This window comes from Caretta caretta, chromosome 11, assembly GCF_965140235.1.
Source record: "Caretta caretta isolate rCarCar2 chromosome 11, rCarCar1.hap1, whole genome shotgun sequence".
Taxonomy (NCBI): domain Eukaryota; kingdom Metazoa; phylum Chordata; order Testudines; family Cheloniidae; genus Caretta; species Caretta caretta.
This window is the reverse complement of record NC_134216.1, coordinates 65661907-65683298: the sequence shown is the minus strand read 5'-3', so window position 1 is coordinate 65683298 and position 21392 is coordinate 65661907. Positions and strand designations below refer to the sequence as shown.

The 21392-nt window shown below is 45.4% G+C and overlaps 1 protein-coding gene across 2 annotated transcripts in view; it reads right to left on the bottom strand.

Moving 5' to 3' along the window:
- CPS1 (carbamoyl-phosphate synthase 1) overlaps positions 1 to 21392 on the bottom strand; it is a 153973-nt gene that overhangs the window by 117967 nt on the left and 14614 nt on the right. For both annotated transcript variants that reach the window (XM_048870121.2, XM_075118122.1), the window contains exon 2: positions 5930 to 6076. In XM_048870121.2, coding sequence (XP_048726078.1) covers positions 5930 to 6055 — 126 coding nt within the window. In that variant the 5' untranslated portion in view covers positions 6056 to 6076. The remainder of the gene's footprint in view (positions 1 to 5929; positions 6077 to 21392) is intronic.

The window sequence follows — 21392 nt, the reverse complement described above, 5'->3', positions numbered from 1 at the left end:
ACTAAAAATCACGGTCTTAATAAAGACAGTGGATTTATGGCTTATTACAACAGTCTGTTGCCCACTAACAACCCCACCAGGGCCATCCCTAGCTATTCTGGGGCCCTACGCCGCCCCTCCATGGGGAGAGGGGCAGGCCTCCATGTGGGGGTTGGGGGTAGGCCCAGACTTCCGTGCGGGAGGGTAGGGGCTGGGCTTGGGGGGCAGGGGGAACCACCCCCGGCTGGGGCCGGGACACTGCACTTCCCACCGCCGGTGAGTGCAGGCCCGGCCCTGTTGCAGTCCTCAGGGGAGTGGGGACAGGGCAGGGGCGGAGCAGGGCGGGGGCTTTGGGGAATGGGTGGAGTGGGGGCAAGGCTGGGAGGAGGTGGAGCAGGGGCGGGAGCAGCATACAGTTGCATAGGGCACCAGGAAATGTGGTGCCCCAAATTTCCTGGTGCCCTACGCAGCTGCGTACTTTGCATATGGGTAGGGACAGCCCTGAACCCCACTGCCCAACTCCTAGCTCCCCCTTCTTTCCCCCCCCCCACCATCACTGGAGGGGTGTTAACGGGCCACTTCACCTTGAGTAGTTCTTTTAAATGTGTGTTAACCACTTATGCAAAACAATCTGTCCCTTGTATTTAGCTGTGACACTGAGTAAGTTTTCCAGACTGAAGAGGAGCTCTGTGTGGCTCAAACGCTTGTCTCTTACCAACAGAAGTTGGTTCAACAAAAGATATTACCTCACCCCTTTGTGTCACTAAGTGGACTACTATTCATGCATACACAAGTCCTTACCTAATACATCATCCCACCACCAGCAACCAGCACAGGAAACCTACTACTTTATCTTTGTTAGTTTTCAACCTGATATCAGAAATACTTTGAGAATTCTTTGCCTCCTAGAGTATTAGCAAAAAATCAATCCCATTCGGATCTAAGATTGGATGGATAACTGAACATTCCCATCTCATTCTGCTTATATAGGATGATTCTCACTCTCCAAATTTAGTGTGTTGAGAAAATATTTGTTAAAATTCCCTGTTTCTAAATAAAGTTGCTTGGGCAACATTCATCCTCTCCCCCCTGCCCCAAGCATGTTTGCTTTTCTCACACATTGATGACATTTAATTTTACTGTCACTAAAGTTTGCAAGAAGAAAATTTCTAAGTGCACAAGATTTTGCGAAGATCAGATTTTACATTTGTATTAAGAGTTCTCATGTACTTATCTATCATAGACCAGAAATACCCTCTCATATTTGATCAGCATGAGTCAAATGGTGGATACCAACAACTTGCAGAAAACTGTTCTTGATCAATGTAGAGTTAGAAGTAATTTGCCAAAATAAATTTAAAAAAACAATCAAATAATTTTGAACAATGAATCTGCTATCTGCTCACCTGATAATCTGTGAGAAGAAGATAAAAGTTTAATTGCAAACTGTTTGCTCAGCTCTAACTATATAAGCTAGCAAGGTAGTTTCTGCAAAGATATGAGCTGAATAAGAAGGTGGTGGCCAAATGATCCATAATGAAAGTCAAACCTGGAAGTTGAAACATTCACCACTTCTAGAAAAAACTGCAAAAAATCAGGTCTGCTCTTCACTGTACAAACACCTGAGACTAGTGCTTAGTGTTGCAAGGGACATGTATTTTATTTTCCATGAAAAAATCCTAAGAAAATTGAAGTTATTTTCATCAAAAGTTTTGCTAAATTTGAGGGGAGGGAGGTGTGAAAAAAACAACAAGCAAAGTTTTTTGGGGGGGGTTATTGAAAAAAAACTATATGAACCTATGTTATGAGAGAATTTCTGTTTTCTCAAATGTCACTTTTCATCCAAAAATTTTGAATTAAAATTTTTGACCTAGTCTACTAGTGTCCTACATCACGTACTCCTGAGGGAATTCTGTGCCAGAAAAATGCAAATTTTATTTGTCAGTAAATATATGTGGAGGGTCCAACATGGCAGTGAGGCACATAGGCCACCAGCTTCACGGAGCTGGAAGATCACCCGGCAGCCCCCCACCTCCAGGACACTGACTCATCAGTGAGATGCACTTGACACAGCACAAGGGCTGGGTCTGCTCCATAAACACCTCAGGCCTTGCCCCTCCACGCCAGCCACACCAGCTGTGGGCAGGCAGGCTCAGTGTGGGGGGATCCAGGTGTGGGTTGAGAGAGTTCTGAGTGGGGCAATATGGGTGCAGGCAGGTCAATGGGGGATCTGGATGCACAGGAGCAACGGGACTCTGCAGAAGGTTCCAGGTGAAGATGGGTGGGGCTCAGCAGGGGGGTGTGGTTGCAGCTGGTTGGGGCTCAGTGGGATGGGGGTCCAGGTGCAGGAGGCTTGTCAGGGTGGTCCAGGTGCAGGGGGGATGGGGCTCATTGGGTGGGGGTTCAAGTGTCAGGGGAAGACCTCAGTGGGGTTTCTGGGTGTGGGGCATTCCAGATGCAGGGGTGAGGCTCAGCAGGGTGGGTGAGCTCAGCAGCGGGGTCTGGGTATGGGGGGGTTCAGATGCATGGGGGTTGGATGGATGGGGGGACAGCTCCCTATACAGTAACCCCTCCTCCTGTGGCTGAGGAGCAATGAAGGCTAGAAGCAGGGGGGTGGGGGTGGATCTTCCTTCAGCCAGGAAGGTTTCTGGTGGTGGTTCTGACCCAGACCCAGCTTGACAGCTCCTTGCAGAAGAAGAGGAAGTTCTGTCCTCCCCAGTCCAGTCAGGGCTTGCAGCTGAGCCTGGCGCAGGGCAGGAGCCTCACTCCCCCCCCCCCCCCGCAGTGATTTACCTCTCCACCAGCTGCTCCAGGTGCCTGAAATGATACACCTGTGCTGCTGGGGAGGCGCATGACCACTCTTCCTGTTTCCCTTTGCTTCCTTGTCAGAATATAATTTTTTTCTTCAGGGAACAAAAAAATCTGCAGGGGACATTAATTATGTGTGTGCGCAATAGCGCAGAATTCCCCCAGGAGTAATAACAGCCAGGCAAACATCATGTGGCTCTTTGTCCCCCGCTAGTGGATAAATTGTGTCTAGAGGTTTATGAGCCTGCTGCTGCCTTCAAGGTAATGGACCTGGCCTTTTAGCTCATGTTTTTAGATCCAAAATTCCAAAGTTCACCCCTGCATATAGCCCAGCCAGCGGTGTGTTTACATATCTTTGCTGTGACCTTCATTAGGAAGATAAAGCCAGAAGATGTTATTTCCACATTCATCTTCCATAAGTTTAACCATTCCCCGGGCAGAGCACACATTTGGAAGGCATTAACCACACATAAATGAGCAAAACAAAAAGAACATGCATGTTATTTGCTTGCATCAGCCTCCCACCCACCCCTTATGCCATTATACAATAGGGCAGGCCACGTGCCTGAAAACCCTTGGAAAGAAGCTGCTGATGCCAATTGTCTAGCAGTGAAGGAGTCATGATGAAGATAGCAAGCAGCCTGTCACAACCCACTTATAAACGTATAAATGCTCAGCTCTTTTTATACATGGTAAATCTTACCACACTGCCCTTGACCCACCAGCCAACACATAGCTATGCTTGCATTTATCACCTTCAATGACTTTAAGGTCACACCTTCTTAAATATTCCAAAAGCTACCATTAAAAAGACCACTAAATAATACAGTAGATGAACAGGTGTATTTTGGGATGAATGTATTATCGACAAAGAGCTAATTGTGTTAGGAAATCACTCTGTAGCCTTATGAGCTTAGAGTTAGCTACCACACAGAGGACACTAAAACAAGACCAAAACAGCTGGGCAGTTTTCTGTGTCATAACCTTTTTAACTGGATGCGCCGCGCCACCCAACCTAGCAGACTCCTATAAAGTGACCATGCGGGCCTTGTCCTTATGCAGTCCCGTTGACGAGTTACAGTATATGTGCATACCCCCCTATAGATCTGTCCTTTAAAAAAGTACAAGATGCCAGACCAGAACATTAAACACCAATATACTTGTCACTGGGAAAACCAAATCAAATCCATCAACAATCTAAAGTGGTCCAGAGCCCAGCATATGACTATCACCCTAGCGATACTAGTATCACCAGATACTTCACTACCGTGAAACGTAAAAAACAAAGGGAGATTTGTGCCAAATGCTGAATCAGTGACCGTGGGAAGAAGGCGAGAGATGGCAGAAATGACACTGCAATCTGTAGCAACCTGCCACCAGGTCAGGAATGAACACTGGTGACAAATGGAAACCGGGGATCAGATCCCCAGCACAGAACCCTGTCCCAAGCAGATCCTCTAATACACATTGGAAGGGTCTGTCTTGCTTTTTCAGCACTTCAACATACTCTAGCCTCTCCTGCCAATAAAGTCTCATTGAATTGAACTGAATGCCTCTGGCTTGCATATTTACAGTGTGGAAAGCTATATCATTTGTTCCACATGCATGATTTTTATTTAAGTATGTCTCTTCTTCAAATGGTTGTGTTGGCTAGAGCTGTAAGGATGGCAGGTGTTTAATTTGCCAAGCAGGATTGCAGTTGCCATCACAAGAGGAAGATCTCCTGCTCTCCTGACCTGAGCAGAGGCTGAAGCAGCCCTGGGTTTCATTGCAGAAGGAAGGGTTCTGCACTGGATTTTAAGTCAGGGGCAGACATGGGCATAATTCATGTCCACAGTAGATTCTTGGGAAAGGGAAGAAGCAAGATGGCAGGCTCCACCAGAAATAAACCAATAACAATGCAAGTGTCCTAGTTTAGAATGTTACCATATTTGTCAACTTCCATAATTCATGCTTCTTTTTCTTTCAAAGCCCATAGTCCTAGATGTCAGATGGGACCCAACACGAGTTGGCTCCTATGCAAGAAGCAGAGATGCCTTTTTCCTCCTTCAGTTTTCTTCATCTTTACAATGATTTGTGGTGTAAGATTAACAGATCTCTGGTGGGAGCTAAGAGAGCTGCTCTCTGTTGTAATTCAATGGCCTACAAATGTGTCTAGGGAAACTGGAGGCCTCAGTGGATAGAAACAATGATGATTAGTCTCATATGGTGGAAATTAACTATGTTAGATAACACCCATTGGCTTCCCCTACAGCTTTCCCTATAACACTCCCCATAGTTATGATTCTGATGCTTGTTGATAGTACTGTGGCAACAGGTTACATAGGTGCTGGAACTAGGGGTGCAGGGGGTGCTGCAGCATCCCCTGGTTTGATGTACTTTCCATTACATATAGGGTTTACAGTTTGGTTCAATAATTCTCAGTACCCCACTATCAAAATTGTTCCAGTACCCATGGCAGGTTACATAGGCAGAGGCCTGTTCTAGTCTGGGTCTGTCTGATGATGAAACTTTTGTTGCAAGTGCTACAGAATTTACACACAGGGCCCAATGCCTCACTGCACTAGCTTTACACCAATATAACTCCATTGAAATCAACTGAGTTACACTGGTAAAGCTAGAGAAAGGAGCGGCTGGTGACTTCAGCCCTCTGTGTTGAAGACTGGGAGCTAAACTGATACTATTTCAGCCACTTAAATAAAGGGCTCCAGTGTGAGGCACAGGACTGTGTATCTCCCATGTATTAAGAGTTTCAGGGCCAAACCCCAGTATAACCCCTTTTAATAAGCATAATCAAATGCTTAAAAGTTAAGCACAGTTTAACAGGCATGTAAGTATTTTACTATTAAAACAAGAAGATCAGCTCCTTTCGCTATCAGCACTCTGGAGATCTAAGGTATTTGAAAAGAAAATACCTCTATAATATTTAACAGGAATAATGAACTTTCACCTTTCAGTGCAATTCACCCTACAATTTCAGCTCTGACTACAGAGTCCTAGACAATAAAACCCTGTAGCCAAGCAGGCTCAGAGTAAGGCTTAGAAGCCTAATTTGGCTCAGTTTTAAGTCAGTCAACTTATCTGCATCAAGCGGTTTATTTGCACACTAAACATATACTAGCGAGAGCTTGGTTATCATTACCTTGACACTTAAAAATCTGGTACCGGACCTTGACAAACGCCAGTGATGATGAGCAGTCACATTGCAAAACTCAAATCCGCCTTTCAAAGTCTTCACCACTTTGCAAGCAGTCAAAATTCTTGTCATCTTGAATAGGTTGATTGGTAACTAAAGTTAAAAAAAGAAAGATATATCCTACTTGTATTTTTTTAGACTTAGATACAGGCAATCAGGTACTTCTGCAAATTACAGTAAAAAAAACAGAGGAGCAGCCAGCGTGTTGGATTGACTGCACAGCACTCTCTTTTGCCTTCCCATGCTTTCTGGCATTAAAAGTCCTCAGTGTGGCCCCGCCTTCTTCCCTCCCCTCCTCTGAAGAGCACTTACAACAGAGATGAACTGTGGTCATGTTGACTAGGTTGCATCATACATCGAATACTAACTGCCCCTACTGGAGGACTGAGAGAATTGCAGGAAGCAACCAGAGAACTTCCCGATACATCGGCTTGATACAATTTTTATGTGTGTAATATTGTCAATGTTTATTTAAGCATTTTCTCTATTTGTATCACATTAAATTTTAACATTTGCATTAAATTATTGCAGGCGGGAGGTCAACATCACACAAAAATATACAAAGTAAATATCTTTAAATCAAACTCTAATAAGTCTTCAGCAAGCATTTTTCTTACATTGCCTATCCGTAAATTTAGATTATCATCAGTGGAGATATTTTTTTCAACAATTTGCATGTGCACTGTGAAATTGTCATTTACAGACATTCACCAATAAAAATCTAATCCTTCTAAACCAATTTATACAGTGAATAAACAGAGCTCAGATACACTAAGGCAATACTCTGGAATATTATTTAACAAGTAGATTAGGAACAGCTGCATTTATTCTTCCAGTAGTCTCCAGGACTGTAACCTTAGAAAGATTTTCTACCCATTAGGTTTCCTAGAGTTCTGGTGTGTGATGTTGGGGACAGGTTACACATATTGGACAAAAGGGGAAAAAATAATGTGGTTGCTACCAGCATGTTGCAAAAGAAAGTAGGGAAATGGAAAGCTTGTAAGCTCTTTGGGCCAGGACCTTCTTCTGGTTCCATACTTGTACAGCACCTAGCACAACAGCGTCCTAGTTTATGACTGGGGCTCCTAGATGCTGCTGCACTACAAGTAACAATACAAATATGTATCAGCAAAGATCACAAAGTCAGCAGCTGAAATGGACTCCATGCGGTTTCCTAATTCTCGCCAAACATTGGTGAGCGTCATGTATTTCCTGCAACTCCTTCCAGTATGTTCCCCAAATGTAATGGCATTCCCCATTAGACAGAATTGGAGTGGGGGGGGAGGGAATGTATAATGAACCCAGAAACTGAGGAAGAAAGATACATTTGTTTTCTTACATTATTCTCATTACTGATTTAAAACTGTGGCCCCAGTTTTAAAGCATGAATGCCTTAAATAGAATCCCTGGATCTCCTAACTGAACACTCAAAGTAGCAGGCAGACACATAAAACTGGGTGCTCAGCTCAGCACTTAGGCATATATTATGCCAAAGGATTTGAGTGCCCTATGTATGTACCCACATTCTCTCAGCAATACATATGCAATTGGAAAAGCTTTAGCTGAACAGAATGCAAGTACCGTATGATAGTATTTCCTTCAGTTACAGTGCATCGAGTAACTAGTTTGAAGAGCTGGGTGCCTGATACAAGTTAAGGAGAGGGGAAGACACTGGGGTAAGGCTATATGATGGGGTCATGCCCAGAATGTTGTGGGCCTGCCTGTATGAGAGAAGGGTTGAGAATTAAGAAATGGGCATAGGTGGCCAGAGGAAAGGAGATGGATGTAGTTGGGGGAATGGGAAAGCAAACCTCAGATCAGTTAGGTAAGCACTACAAAGGCGGAGGGGCTTATCTGAACCCGGCCAGCAAACCTCTTGGATATTCACTCATCGCTAGAGCTGCGGTGAGGGAAGGACAACACTTCCAAAATAAAATAGCACACAGCTGTTCAATTTCAGATTCAAAGAGGGGAATGATAGGAGGTGTTTTTCCAGGCAACAGAATGCCCTTGATGCAACCTGACGGTATGTATTGAAGAGGGGACGTGTACAAAAAAGGCAGGCGTGTTCATGAATGAATGAATACCAGAGAAGTGCACTTTGTACTGGAAAGGTCATTCTGAATTCATGCAAACACACAAACTCGTACATGCAATTCATAAACTAGTATTTTTTCCTACGATCTCAGCATTTTGCATCTGTTAAGTTATATTCACACTATCACAGATTATATTTCGAGCCTTGAGTTGTTGTTTTTTTCCTCCTTTCATTGTGTTGGATAATATTCAGTGCTTGAAACGCAAACTCGGATTCTGCATTCTGGGTGGGTGACATAATATCGTTTATTCGACCAACTTTTGCTGCTGAGAGGGACAAGTCTTTGAGCTACAGGGAGCTCTTCTTCAGGTCTGGAAAAGGTACTCAGTGTGTCACAGCTAAACACAAGATCCAACAAAGAGTTAGCATAAGCAGTTAGAATATGTGCTAAGGGACCATTTTAGGGGAAGTGGCTAGTTAACCGCCCTGTAGTCATAGTTAGCCATTTTTCTTTGTTTTTTGGTATATTGAGGTACAAATTGTGCTCCCAATTTTACTTTGTAAATCTCCATTGAAGTCAGAGGAGTTAGGCCATGTCTACACTACCACTTATGTCAGCAAAACCTATGTCACTCAGGGGTTTGGAAAAAACCACACTGCTGAGTGACCTAAGTTTAGTCGGCATAAGCGCTCGTGTGCACAGTGCTAGGTCAGCGGGAGAGCCCACCGTCGAAGTGGTTTTATTATGTCGAGGGGAGCGCTCTCTCCCATCGACAGAGAGCAGCTATGCAAGCAATCTTACAGTGCCGCTGTACGTTTGTTAGTGTAGACATGGCCCAAAGAGTTTACTCTTTTGACACTGTTTTGCATTATTTGTGAATTTGTACTTGTCACAGGGCACCTCAGTCACTACCCGGTGTACTTTGCTGCCTGGCCAGTTCATGGGGTCACAAACACACCCAGGTTATTATCCTTTCACCAGCTCCGTATTTATTCTTTCCTTGCAAAGTATCGCTGCAGGCTTACAGCAAGAGGTGGTTTCCCCGCAGCCTTCACTCCTCAGCCCAGGCTCACTTCTGAGCCTTCCTTCTGAGCTTCCCCTTGCTCCCTGTTCCTTCCACTTATGTCCTCCCAATTACACCGGTAGCCCAGTGATTGCCATCCTGGTACTAACAATCTCCCAGCACAAAGTGTAATTGTTCAGAGCTGAGCCTACAGCCTTCTTCATGGTGCAGCAACATCAGTGACCAGCTACTTATAGTGCCCTGTCACTACTAAGAGTGCCTTGTCTCTCACACACACCCTGCCCCCCTTTATTTCACTTGAGGCCTTTTCTGAAAGAGGTCTTCTTTGCTTCCTGGACCCTACCCTCTTTAAAGGGTTGATATTCTACTGAGGGTTCCTGTTCCCTTTGGGGCTGGCCTTCCATGGACCACCAGTGAGGGTCTCCTGCTTTCCACCCAAAAAAGACACCTAGAGGGTGGAGATTTTCCCCACAGCTCCATCTCTGCCCATTGGTCATCACACCAATCACATCCCACAGATCTTTCTTCCAGTTTACTTTGCTCTTGGCTTATATCTACCCATGTGAATTGTCCCTCTAGAGCCACCACCTCAGGATCCCTCTCTTCCCCTGTCTTATCTTGCCCCTGGTTCAGGACTATCAGGGTAGGTTCACCCACCAAAGCTTCCTTGGCAGGACCCCTCTCCCTCTCTTCGGCTTCTTCTCCATCCTGTGCCTTGGCTTGGGCTTGCTCCTCCCAGGAGCTAGCAGAGCCTCCTCCCTCCTTCTCTTCCAAGTGTCCCTGAGCTAGCACACTCTGTTCCGCTGCCCCTCCTCGCATTTTACTCCTCCCGCCAAGTCCTCCAGGGTCTCTCATCTTTCTGAGCGTGTTACCACGTGTCTAGGGTTCTCATGCACTGAACCTGGAGGACTCCCTGGAGCATCCACACTCGTGAGCTTTTTGTGCTGACCCAACTGGTTGGGGTCCCTTCCCTCCCCCCACCATCTACCCTTTTCACACAAGGGGAATGAGGTCCCCTCTGTTCCTAACATTACCGAGTAAGGCAACGACTTTACTATCCCTACCCTAAAGTTTACATCTAAACTTTCCTTCTGCTTCAGCTTCCTTCTTCTTCAGCTTACTTTGACAGGAATTGTCCTTATCCCCGTGCCCCCTTTTAGACCTGTTCACCGACAGAACTCTGTGAACCTGTAGTGCACGTAGGAACACTCTCTCTTTGTGTGTCCTTTGCCCCTGCACCGGGGGGGGGGGCAAACTATTGTGTGGCCAATTGGGGCCCCCTTGTTAGTCCCGGGCATCCCTTCCTGGGCTTCACAGCATGAGGTTCTTCAGCCTTCTTCCCCCCGTCCTTGGTCCTAGGGCTATGGAGCTCTTTCCAGGGAAAGTCTGCCTCCACATACTCCTCTGTTAATTTTACTGCCGCCTCTAAAGATTCTGGCTGATGCCTCCAAACCCAGACTCTTGTCATCTTAGGGATGCTGTGTGTAAACTGTTCCAGAATAACAGAGTCCATTAGGGCCTCAATTTCCTGTCTATCCAGCTGTACCCATCAAATGGCTCAGTCTAACAATTTCTGCAAAGGCCATAGGGACGTATCCTGCCATTCCACTTGGGATGCCCTGAATTTTTGGCAGTATTTCTAAAATAGTGGCCTTCAGCGTATAATAGTCTATGGCCTGGCACTCGCTCAGGGCCATATCAGCCTCATCAGCCAGATAAGGGGCTAGTCAAAGGTCCCATGCACTCTTGTCCCATCTGAAGCTAGTAGACACCTGCTCAAAGTAAAAAGGCAACAGGGTCATCCCCTGGTGCCATCTTACATAGTCTCAGGCCCATTATTCACCAGCCTGTGCAGCAGCTGTTGCTACATCTGGGTCTGTTACTTGAAGAACTCTTGCAAGATTTGCTGCTGCTGCTGCTGCACCTGACAACCCAGAAAGGCTTGCCCCTCCGCCTGCTGGGTCTTCTGCATCCCCTTTTCTTGTTCCACTAGCCAGCACAGCATCTTGTCCCTGGTGCCCAGATCACCTGCCTTCGCCCAGGTTACCCCTCAAGGTTCCTTCTCTCAGCTGCAAGGGTTAATAGTCCTGGACAAGCCTCCACTTGTCACAGGGCACCTCAGTCACTATCCAGTGTACTTTGCTGAGTGGCCAGTTCATGTGGCCTCACGGTCACAAACACACCCCAGGTTATTACCCTTTCACCAGCTCTATATTTATTCTTTCCTTACAAAGTATCACAGCATTCTGCAGACTTACAGCACAAGGTAGCTTCCCCACAACCTTCATGCCTCAGCCCAGGCTCACCTCTGAGCTTTCCTTCCAACCTTCCCATTACTTCCTGTTCCTTCCACTTATATCCCCCCCAATTACACCATTAGCCCAGGTGCTCATCATCTCCCAATACAAAGTGTGTAATTGCTCACAGCTGAGCCTGCAGCCTTCTTCATGCTGCAGCAACATCAGTGCCCAGCGTGCTATTTATAGTGCCCTCTCACGGTATTGTATGAATGAGCTGCTCTGGTAGAAAAAACCAGTGCTGTTATTATTATTATTTTATCACTGTAGTGCTTAGGTATTGGACTAGCACCTCACTGTGCAAGATGTTGTACAAACACAGAATACAATGGTCCTTCTTGTCGGCCAGACCCTCCTGGAATGTAAAGTGGTGCCATACCACTGAGTAAGCATGCTGAACTACACTACCTGTATTTTTTGATACCATTCCCTCTTTATTATTAAAAAAATGATTTGTAAAGTCCATTTACGAGCTCTCCAGGGATCAAAAGGAGATTACCCCTCAAATCTGGGAACCACTTCCCTTTTCAAAGTCACTGCATTTGCATGAGGCAGGAGAAGCAACTTATCTGCAAAGACCAGGAAACAACTCCCAAATTGTGTGGTATGATGTCAGCTCAGACCACACAAGTGATCACACAGAAGTGATGAACTGCTGACTTTCTACAGCCAGCAAATGTATCAGGCATTGCTAAGAGAGCTCTTAAACAAGTCATTAGTCTGTTCCTATTGAGGGCAGCATTAAACACTTATTTAACTTTAAGCACATGCTTAAATGTGATTTCAATGGGACTTAAGCATGTGCTTAAAGTTAAACACATGTTTAAGGGCTGTCCTGAATAGGATTGTTGTCTTGAGTCAAAGCCAAAATGGAAATAATTGAGAGAAAGAAACAGTATAGGAAAAATAAAAAGGAGTACTTGTGGCACCTTAGAGACTAACAAATTTATTTGAGCATAAGCTTTTGTGAGCTACAGCTCACTTCATCAGATGCATGCATGCTGTAGCTCACGAAAGCTTATGCTCAAATAAATTTGTTAGTCTCTAAGGTGCCACAAGTACTCCTTTTCTTTTTGCAGATACAGACTAACACGGCTGCTACTCTGAAACCAGAAAAATAAAGTGTATCACTGTTAGAGCTAAAACTTTTATCAGATAAGAAGTGGGGGGTTTGTTTGTTTGTTTGTTTGTTTTTTTGCTAGTATGTTTCCTTCCCTCTCCTCATCCCTTCTACAGGTCAGTTTAAATTCATTCCAGGGCTCCAAGATAAAAGACATGCATTTGAGAAGTTAGGGACTTTAAAGCCACAAAGCCAGAAGATCTGTCAGATGGTAACATCTAAAGTACTGAAAAAACAAATCTGAAGAAGGTGACCAGTGTTATTTGGCTGACACTATACTGGAAAATAGTCTTTTAAAAAAATTTATGGCGGGGGGACACTGAACTTTATTTCACATTTATTTACAGTGTCCTGCCGAGGTACAGAGTAGAAGGAGGAGGCAAATGTGCGTATTAAACAGAGATACATTTTAAAATTGTTCTAAGTGTAAAACCCAGAAGCGAACCACTATCATACAGTTACTTTGCAATGTGGAAAGCAGCAAGAATCAATATTTCATGGCTTGATAAAAGCCTCCGACCAAGATTTTAAAGTGAGTAAGGATTCTGGGTTCCCGACTGAAGATGCCTGATTTTCAGAGGATGGGGGCTCAGCCCCTTTAAGGTTTCTCAAACTGGTCACTCAAATGTAGAATCACCGAAAATCACTAGTTTCAGAGTAGCAGCCATGTTAGTCTGTATTCGCAAAAAGAAAAGGAGTACTTGTGGCACCTTAGAGACTAACAAATTTATTTGAGCATAAGCTTTCGTGAGCATCCGATGAAGTGAGCTGTAGCTCACGAAAACCTATGCTCAAATAAATTTGTTAGTCTCTAAGGTGCCACAAGTACTCCTGTTCTTTTTGTGAAAATCACTAGTCACCTGTGAAAATCTTGGTTGTAACTGATAGCTAATTCAGTCAAAATAAAATTACGGGGGAACTTTCATCAGAGGCCTGCTCCTGTTCCCATTGAGATCAATGGCCGCAGAATTGGGCCCATACTGAATGAAGCTTGTTCTACCCAAAAAATCCCCAGAAAACCTATTTCATTATGCACAGAGGTTCCCAGTAGCCAGAACTGCAGTTCATTCATCGCTGCTCATGAAAACTACTGGAGGGTTTCATTCTACTTCAACTGAGCTTCACTGTAGCAGAGCTTACTAGAGGGGAAAGTTCAAATCCCACAGGAAGCCTAGGAAGTCAGACTTCATGTCACTGTCCTGCACTGGGGGCGGAAGGAAGAGATCCATACTTATGCAGCCTGCCAGATCCAATAGTGTGCAGCCTTTCTGCAACTTAGAGACTGGAGAAGCAGCTGCTTCCCTTCCATGAGGTTTCCTGGCCCCTGGATCCGTGTGAATTAGCTCCCATGATCCTTCCCTGTTTTACCCCCCAGTACTACCCTCTTCACTAGTAGATTCAGAATTGGCATGCACCTATTCTGTGGGGCCCATGGACCACAATGCATCAACACACCTAAGCTCATGCTTAACTTTAAGCACATGACACATTCCATTTCAACATACATTTAAGTGCTTTGTTTGATTAGGGCCAGGATGTGCAGCAGCCTGCTTGCATAGCCACCCTACTTGTGCCTCCTATCAGAAGGGTCCCGTGCAGATCTCATGAGACCTATGGCCCTGTATGGATGAGCCACCAATGAGGGAACTTCCAGAATTTAAAAAAAAAAATCAGTCAGCTGCTTTGTGCAGTAACATGGACTCAGCGATTCCACCTTCCACTAAGTCACACAATACAAAGCAAACAGCTTGAGTGGAAAGGGGTTTTCTTTTTATCTAAAGAGTGCAAAAAGGCAAATAAGTTAAGCAAGGCTCTGAATGTAACCAGTGATCATGAGAAGGGGTTATCTGAAGTCAATCAATGGGTTATCTGATGGGGGGCGTGAGTGGGATTACCACAATTCTACATTAAACAGATTTCTTTTGCAAAAAAATACTCCCTACAAATAGGACATTTTGCAATACCCTTTGTAGTAGCTGACCTGGACAACAGGTCATGCTTAGGGTCATGGTGGGAAATTCTGATTATAAAACAGGACTGATATACCTTATATAATTTCACACCCATGCACACGCCAATGGTCACGAGTTTGACACACCCCTTCTGATTTTATAAGTACAGTTTTGCGTCCACAAAATTGTGCCCATAATTTTGCACCTGCAATTAATTGCTAAACCAAATAATTACAAGCCAGATCCTCAGCTGTCATAACTCAAGGTAATAAAAATACCACTTCACGCTGAACCATAGCTCTCAAAATGCTTTACTGAAGGAGATAATGACCATTATCCCCATTTTACAAAAGGGAAAACTGAGGCACAGAGCCGTGAAGTAACTTGCCCAAAGTCATCCAGCAGGCCAGTGGCAAAGCTGAAAATAAAATCCACGTCTCCTGAGTTTCAGTGCATTCTCCTATCCACAGTGCCTCTGTCAATGAAGCTATACTGACTTACACCAGGTGAGGGTCTATCTATGTTTATCTATATGACTGTGCCCTTAAATCTGGTACATAGATGTTACAGTTTGGGCCTGCAGTCAATCAAGAACCTAAGCTGTATTCAGAGACAGGCTGGTTTGAGATCTTTAAAAGTCAGGCCCACTCTTTGCTTTAATAACCAGACAGAAAAAAAGTTTAAGGGTTTCTATGCTGAAGAAGGAGGTCACGCACTGTTTACGTTCTGACTGGATTTCAATTCCGCTGCTTAACCCTGCACTTCCACTGACCTATATTCTTTGAGCACGCGTTCCCCTTTGTGTGTTATTTTTAAAGTAATTTCTGCTGGTAATCCCCATGAACAAGATATAAAACTCCCCATTCATCCATATGTACAGGTTGATCAACTGATCCAGAGTTTAAACCATCAGGGCTTAGAGAACACAACAACTGGGTTTTCATGGTTCATCTGTCAGACTGGGATGTGCGTGATCAATTTTTGATCAGGGGCTAAACGTCTGTGAGGAAAATTGATGCAATGCAAGGTTAAGGAGTAAACTGCTGTTTGTTTTCATGCTAGCACTGGAGCAGTGAGTAGAAAGACCTGACATGGATTTGAAATGCTTTCGCACATGTGAGTCTGGCTTTTTTATTGCTATTGTTTCTATTACATAGCACCTACAGTTAGGGTTGCCACCTTTGGACCACTGGGGCACCGCCCCTTCATCTGCTTCCCCTCCCCACGCCCCCCACCCCAAGGCCACACCCCTGCTCTGCCTCTTCCCGCCAGATTAAAAAAACTGACACCAGGGCTTGTAAATGGCACCGGGACACATAAACCAAAACCCGGACTGTCTGGGTGAAAACCGGACGGGTGGCAACCCTACCTAGAGTCCTCAGCTGAGATCGGGGCCTCATAGTGCTAGACCCTGTACACACACACACATGCACACGTATATAGCTGACTTCAACAAAATGAAATTCAGTAAAGGTAAGTGCAAAGTACTTCACTGAGGAAGGAAAAATCAAATGGACAACTACAAAATTGGGGAATAACGGGCTAGGTGGTAGCACTGCTAAAAAGGAGCCCGGGGTGATAATGGATCACAAATTGAATATGAGCCAACAGTGAGATGCAGCTGCGAAACAGGCTAATTTCATTCTGGGGTGTTGAGATGGGGTGTGTTCTCCACACTCACCCTGAAGAGGTTAACATAGGCCAGATGGGCCAATTAACCTATTAGGCTGCAAGCTGGGGGATATTTACACTGAGAGGAGAGCCCTAATCCAGGGAAGCTCACCATTAGAGGAACAGAAGGGGCTTCTATAAAAACAGGGAGCTGGTAGTAGCAGCCAGAGGGCTGCAATCGCTCTCCTTGGGGTAAGGGAGAGAAAGGGGTTTTAGACCAAAGAGGAAGGGTTTGTCTAGCAGACCCAGGTGATAGGGGCATAGCTAAGGTGCAGAATGCGAGCCTGGGATAGGCAAGGTAGGAAGTAGTCCAGGGGAGAGGCAGGAAGGTTTGGGGTAGTACAGACCTGGGCTGCTGGAGATAGGACCTGTAAACTGGAACCCAGAGTACAGGGTGAGCTTGAGTTCCCCCTAGCAGCCATTGAATGAGTGGCCCACTCTGGACCGTGATCTTGAAGACTGACCAGGAGCATTTGTCCCAGTCGCTGAGGGAGTGACTCACCCAGGACAGTGGATGTAAGGACTGGCTGGGATGCTGTGGAGGACTTTCGTAGAACTCCAGAAGGGACGGACTACTGTGACTTGACTGGAGGGCTAAGTTACAATGACGAGGCGCTGCAGCTCGTGAGGAGCAAGAGAGAGGCTGCAGAGCAAGACAATGGGCCAAGAAACCGCAAGAAGAGGGAGTTAAGCTGAAAGAGCTAATCCCCAGAGTGGCCATGAAGAGGCACCCCTAGCAGTGACTAGTGAACTCTGACAACATGGTGGAGAATGCAGCAGGACCTGTTGCTGTCCCTCCCCCATGTTCTCCTCCACTAGGGATTCTTTTGATCATCCTGGGTGTGGTCAACTCGCCTACCTTCTTCCCTGAGTCCAGTCCCTGAAACATCGGTAGTTCTTTCCTGGGAAAGTCTGCATCCACTAACTCTTCTGCAAGCTTTACCGTTTCCTCCAGGGTCGCTCGCTGGTCCCTCTGGACCCAAATGGGTGCACTTTCAGGAGGCTCTGGAGAAACTGCACCAATGTTATCGAGTCTGTTATTTTCTCCATGCTTGGGGTGTCTGGCCTTAGCCAGTGAATTGCCCAGTCTGTTATTTTTTGCGCAAACACCCTGGGTCACCTCCAGTCCATCTAGCGGCCCAAAATGTCTGTCATTTTTTGACCAAAAGGCCAACCCAGTCCAGGATAGGTGCCTTCACCCCTGTCATAGTCCTGGGCCTGTTCCTCCTGGTCTTGAACAAGGAGCCACTCGGAGGGCCCCCGATCCCTTATTCCACTGGGCTTTCATTGCTACCCTCTCAAAAGTTTGTAAAAGCGCATCAGGGTCATCTGTGGGGCCCATCTTACACAGGCTCACCCCCTGTGTCCCACTGCTGTTCTCTGTCACGGGACCCACCAGGCCCTGTATCAGTTGCTGCTGCACCTGTTCCTTTATGAACTCTTGCAGGCTCTTTGGCTGCTCTGCCTGCCACGTAAGGAGGGACTGCCGTTCCGTTGGATAGGGTTCCTGGAACAAATGCATAGCCTTCTGCATCGCTCTTTGATGATCCACCAACCATTATAGGGTCTGCTACATTGCCCGAACGCTGACTCCTCGCACTGGCTTTTCCCATCTGCTCTTCTGTCACCGTCAGTGGGGAAATCACGCTCCCAGACAAGCCCTCATGTGTAACAGGGCGTAGCTTCTTCCCCATGGAAACTGTACCAGCTCCACCAGGTGTGCACTCAGTGACCTTTTATTTCTAGGTCCCTCCACCAATACTATTCCAGGTGTACTGACAGGAGTCTTTCATGTAACACACAGCACGTAACTGTCATGATCTACTTGACACTGGTGAGGCCTCAGATGGAGAACTATGTCCAGTTCTGTGGCGCTACTGTGTAAGAAAGTTGTGGACAAATTTGAGTACGTTCAGAGGAAAGCAACAAATATGATAGAAAATTTAGAAAACCTAACCTATGAGGAAAGGTGAAAAAACTGGGCAAGTTTAGTCTTGAGAAAGGAAGACTGAGGCGGGACCTAATAACAGTCTTCAAATATGTTAAAGGTGGCTATAAAGAGGACAGTGATCAACTGTTCTCCCTGCCCACTGAAGGTAGGACAAGAAGTAATGGGCTTAATCTGAAGCAAGAGAGATTTAGGTTAGAGATTAGGAAAACTTTCTAACTATAAGATTAGCTAAACTCTGGAATAGGCTTCCAAGAGCTGTTGTGGAATCCCCGTCATTGGAGGATTTTAAAAACAGGCTGGACAAACAGCCGTCAGGATTGGTCTAGGTTTACTTGGTCCTGCCACAGCACCCAGGGCTGGAGTAGGTGACCTCTCACAATCCCTTCCAGCCCTCCATTTCTATGATTGTATAGTAAGAAACAGTCCCTGCCCAGATGACTTTACAGTCTAAATCAGCAGTGGGCAATCTGCGGCACCTCAGGGTAATCCGCTGGCGAACCACCAGACAGTTTGTTTACATTTGCATGGCCTCCTGCAGCTCCCAGTGGCTGCGGTTCACCGTTCCCAGCCAACAGGAGCTGCTGGAAGTGGCGCAGGCCACAAGGACATGCTGGCCACTGCTTCCTGCAGCTCCCATTGGCCAGGAACAGCGAACTGCAGCCACTGGGAACTGTGGGCGGCCGTGCAAATGTAACCACGCTGTCTGGCGGCCCGCCAGCAGATTACCCTAATGGGCCGCAGGTTGCCCACCACTGGTCTAAATGGATAATACAAAGGGGGAGAGGGGAAAGAGAAGCATAGAGAAGGAAAGCGACATGCTCAGGGTCACACAGCAGGCAAAGTCGTACAGCCAGGAATAGTCCCTAAGCCTCCTGAGTCTACACACCACCTACTAGACCACACTAGGATGTTTAATGTTTCTTTCATCTATGGGTGTTGGTATTGTTGGGTTATGTTTCTTTTGTGTTTCAACCTCTTTACCTGTGTCATGGCAAAAGGGATATTTGCCAAAACAGCAAATTTTAAGCAGATTTCAGAATATTATGGAACGCAAATCTCATATCTGCAATGACGTGCATTCTCCCCAGAAACCTAACACTCATCTAAATCAAAGGAAAGAACTGCCTCACGCGACCTGGGTCCAATCAAGCAGGGCACGTTTCAAGTTCTCCTCATCGATTGCCAGCTCCTGCTCCACCCAAGCAAGTGAGTTGAGTGGGGATTCTTCCCTTAGATGTATCTGGAAGCCATGGAAGCAGTCAGCATAGGGCAGCATGGTCCCTATATGAGTGCAACAGGGAGACCAGCATGATGTCTCTCTAGCCACAGGCTCTCTATGAGTGTGACAAGCGTACAGATCATGGGACAGCCACTGGTTTAGCACACCACCGCCCTGCCCATCCCAGTGGATATCGCTTTCCTCACCTCCTATGGAAGGATTCAGAGGAGATTCTCCAATCCGAACTGATAGAATTTCCTGATCCATGTGGGTCTTCTCCACAAGGCGAGAATGTGATGTGTATGAGTTATAGAGAGTAAATGGGACACTGGGCTAAAATGAAAATAGTGATGGGAGAACCCTACGGATTTCTGGGTTTTGTGTAACAGCCATAACTCCCATGACCCATACCAAAGAAAAAAAATCACAAGGCTATCTAGACTGTCTGTCATCTATAAACGTATTATTTTCACCCTATGTTAAAATTATACAGCTTCCCTTGAGGACTTTAATGGCAAAACTATCTACACACCCAGCTCAGCTACTGCAGTAAAATGACTGTCATTTCCATGTTCTCCTTAAAATTACAGTAGTAGACCAATGCTTATTTAAAAAAATAAATCAGAGCATCTCTGACATCCATGAAAATCTAGAGTAACTCACATGAAGTCAGTGGAGTTTTGGTGGAGTTTCACTGACGTGAGATGAGACTCAGGCCCAACATAGTAACTGAAAAGTTTAAATCAGTTGAGTTACTCTGGATTTACACTGGTGTACCTGAGATCAGAGGGAGAGATTTGGAAAAGCAGTTGATGGATTTAGGAGCACAAGTTGCATTGACTCCTAAAGCCTGAGGGTTTTTTAAGATCTTCCTCAGAATCTAAGGCCTTAGATTTCTTTTATTAAAGAGTAAGGATATCATTTGCAAAGGCTCCTAAAATCCCTTCAAAAGTGGCTCACGTTCCTATGTTCCATTGACTTTCAATGAGACTTCACCTCCTAAATTATGTAGGTGCTTTTGCACATTTTACCCTACGAGCCTGTTCCTGAGATGTACCAAGGCCCTTCTGATGAGGCTTTAATTTATCTTTACCAGACAGCAAGATTGCTACAGGGGATTCCACAGCAGGACTGAACTGGAGCCAGTGAGGTTAGTTTTTACTCACACTGCACTATTAACAACTTTATGAAATCCCCCTGTGATGCTGGCAAACCAGCCAGCTCCTGCCCAGACTTCAGATATTAGCTAAGAAATCAAACCAGGTCACCTGTATGATGGTTTTGCTCAAAATAGATATTCGTCTTATAAGGATGTATTTAGGTTTTAGACTGTATGAAATGCTTGTAAGTTCTGCATGCATTAATCTCGCTTGTAAAGACTGTATTCCATGCTGTAAGAAAATATGTAAGTTTTGCTTTATAACTTTGAAAATGTATGCTTTAAACTTGTAAACCCCAGCACTGGAATCATGCTCCCTGCTCATCCAGACAGATTATCAAAACCAGATGTTCCAGCAAGGAACATCACAATACAAAGGATTTGTTAATGGGCCTATTACACGGTGGAAATGCTATGTGCAAGGAAGCTTGTCCTGTGGACTTGGCAGCTGAATAACGGAAATCAAAGTCACAAAAAAATTTTCCATCTCTTTGCTGTTTGAGCTCTGACTGGGTTAGAGACACCAAACTAAAGCCAGAGATCCCCAAGGGCTGCCTCCTGGATCTGCCCTGAAATTCACTTTGAATGGACAGATCACTACAACTCTGTCACTCTTAGGATTTAGATGATAACTCATTTGTGTGTATATGTTTGCTTGCTTTATCCTGTAAAAAACTTTCTTTTTCCTACTTTATAAACCTTTAGATAATTTATTACAGAATTGGCTACTGGCATTGTCTTTGGTGTTGGATCTAGAGTACATATTGATCTGAGGTGAGTGGCTCGTCTCTTGGGACTGGAAACAAACTGAATATCGTAGGTTTGGGTTTTTTTGTTTTGGGGGGGGTTTGTTTGTGTGTGTGTGTAAGTGACCATTTATCATGAAGTCCAGTTTGTCTGGGTAGCAAGATGGATTGGGGAATCTAAGGGCATGTCTACATTTACCTCCAGAGCGATCGATTTAGTGGGGGTCCATT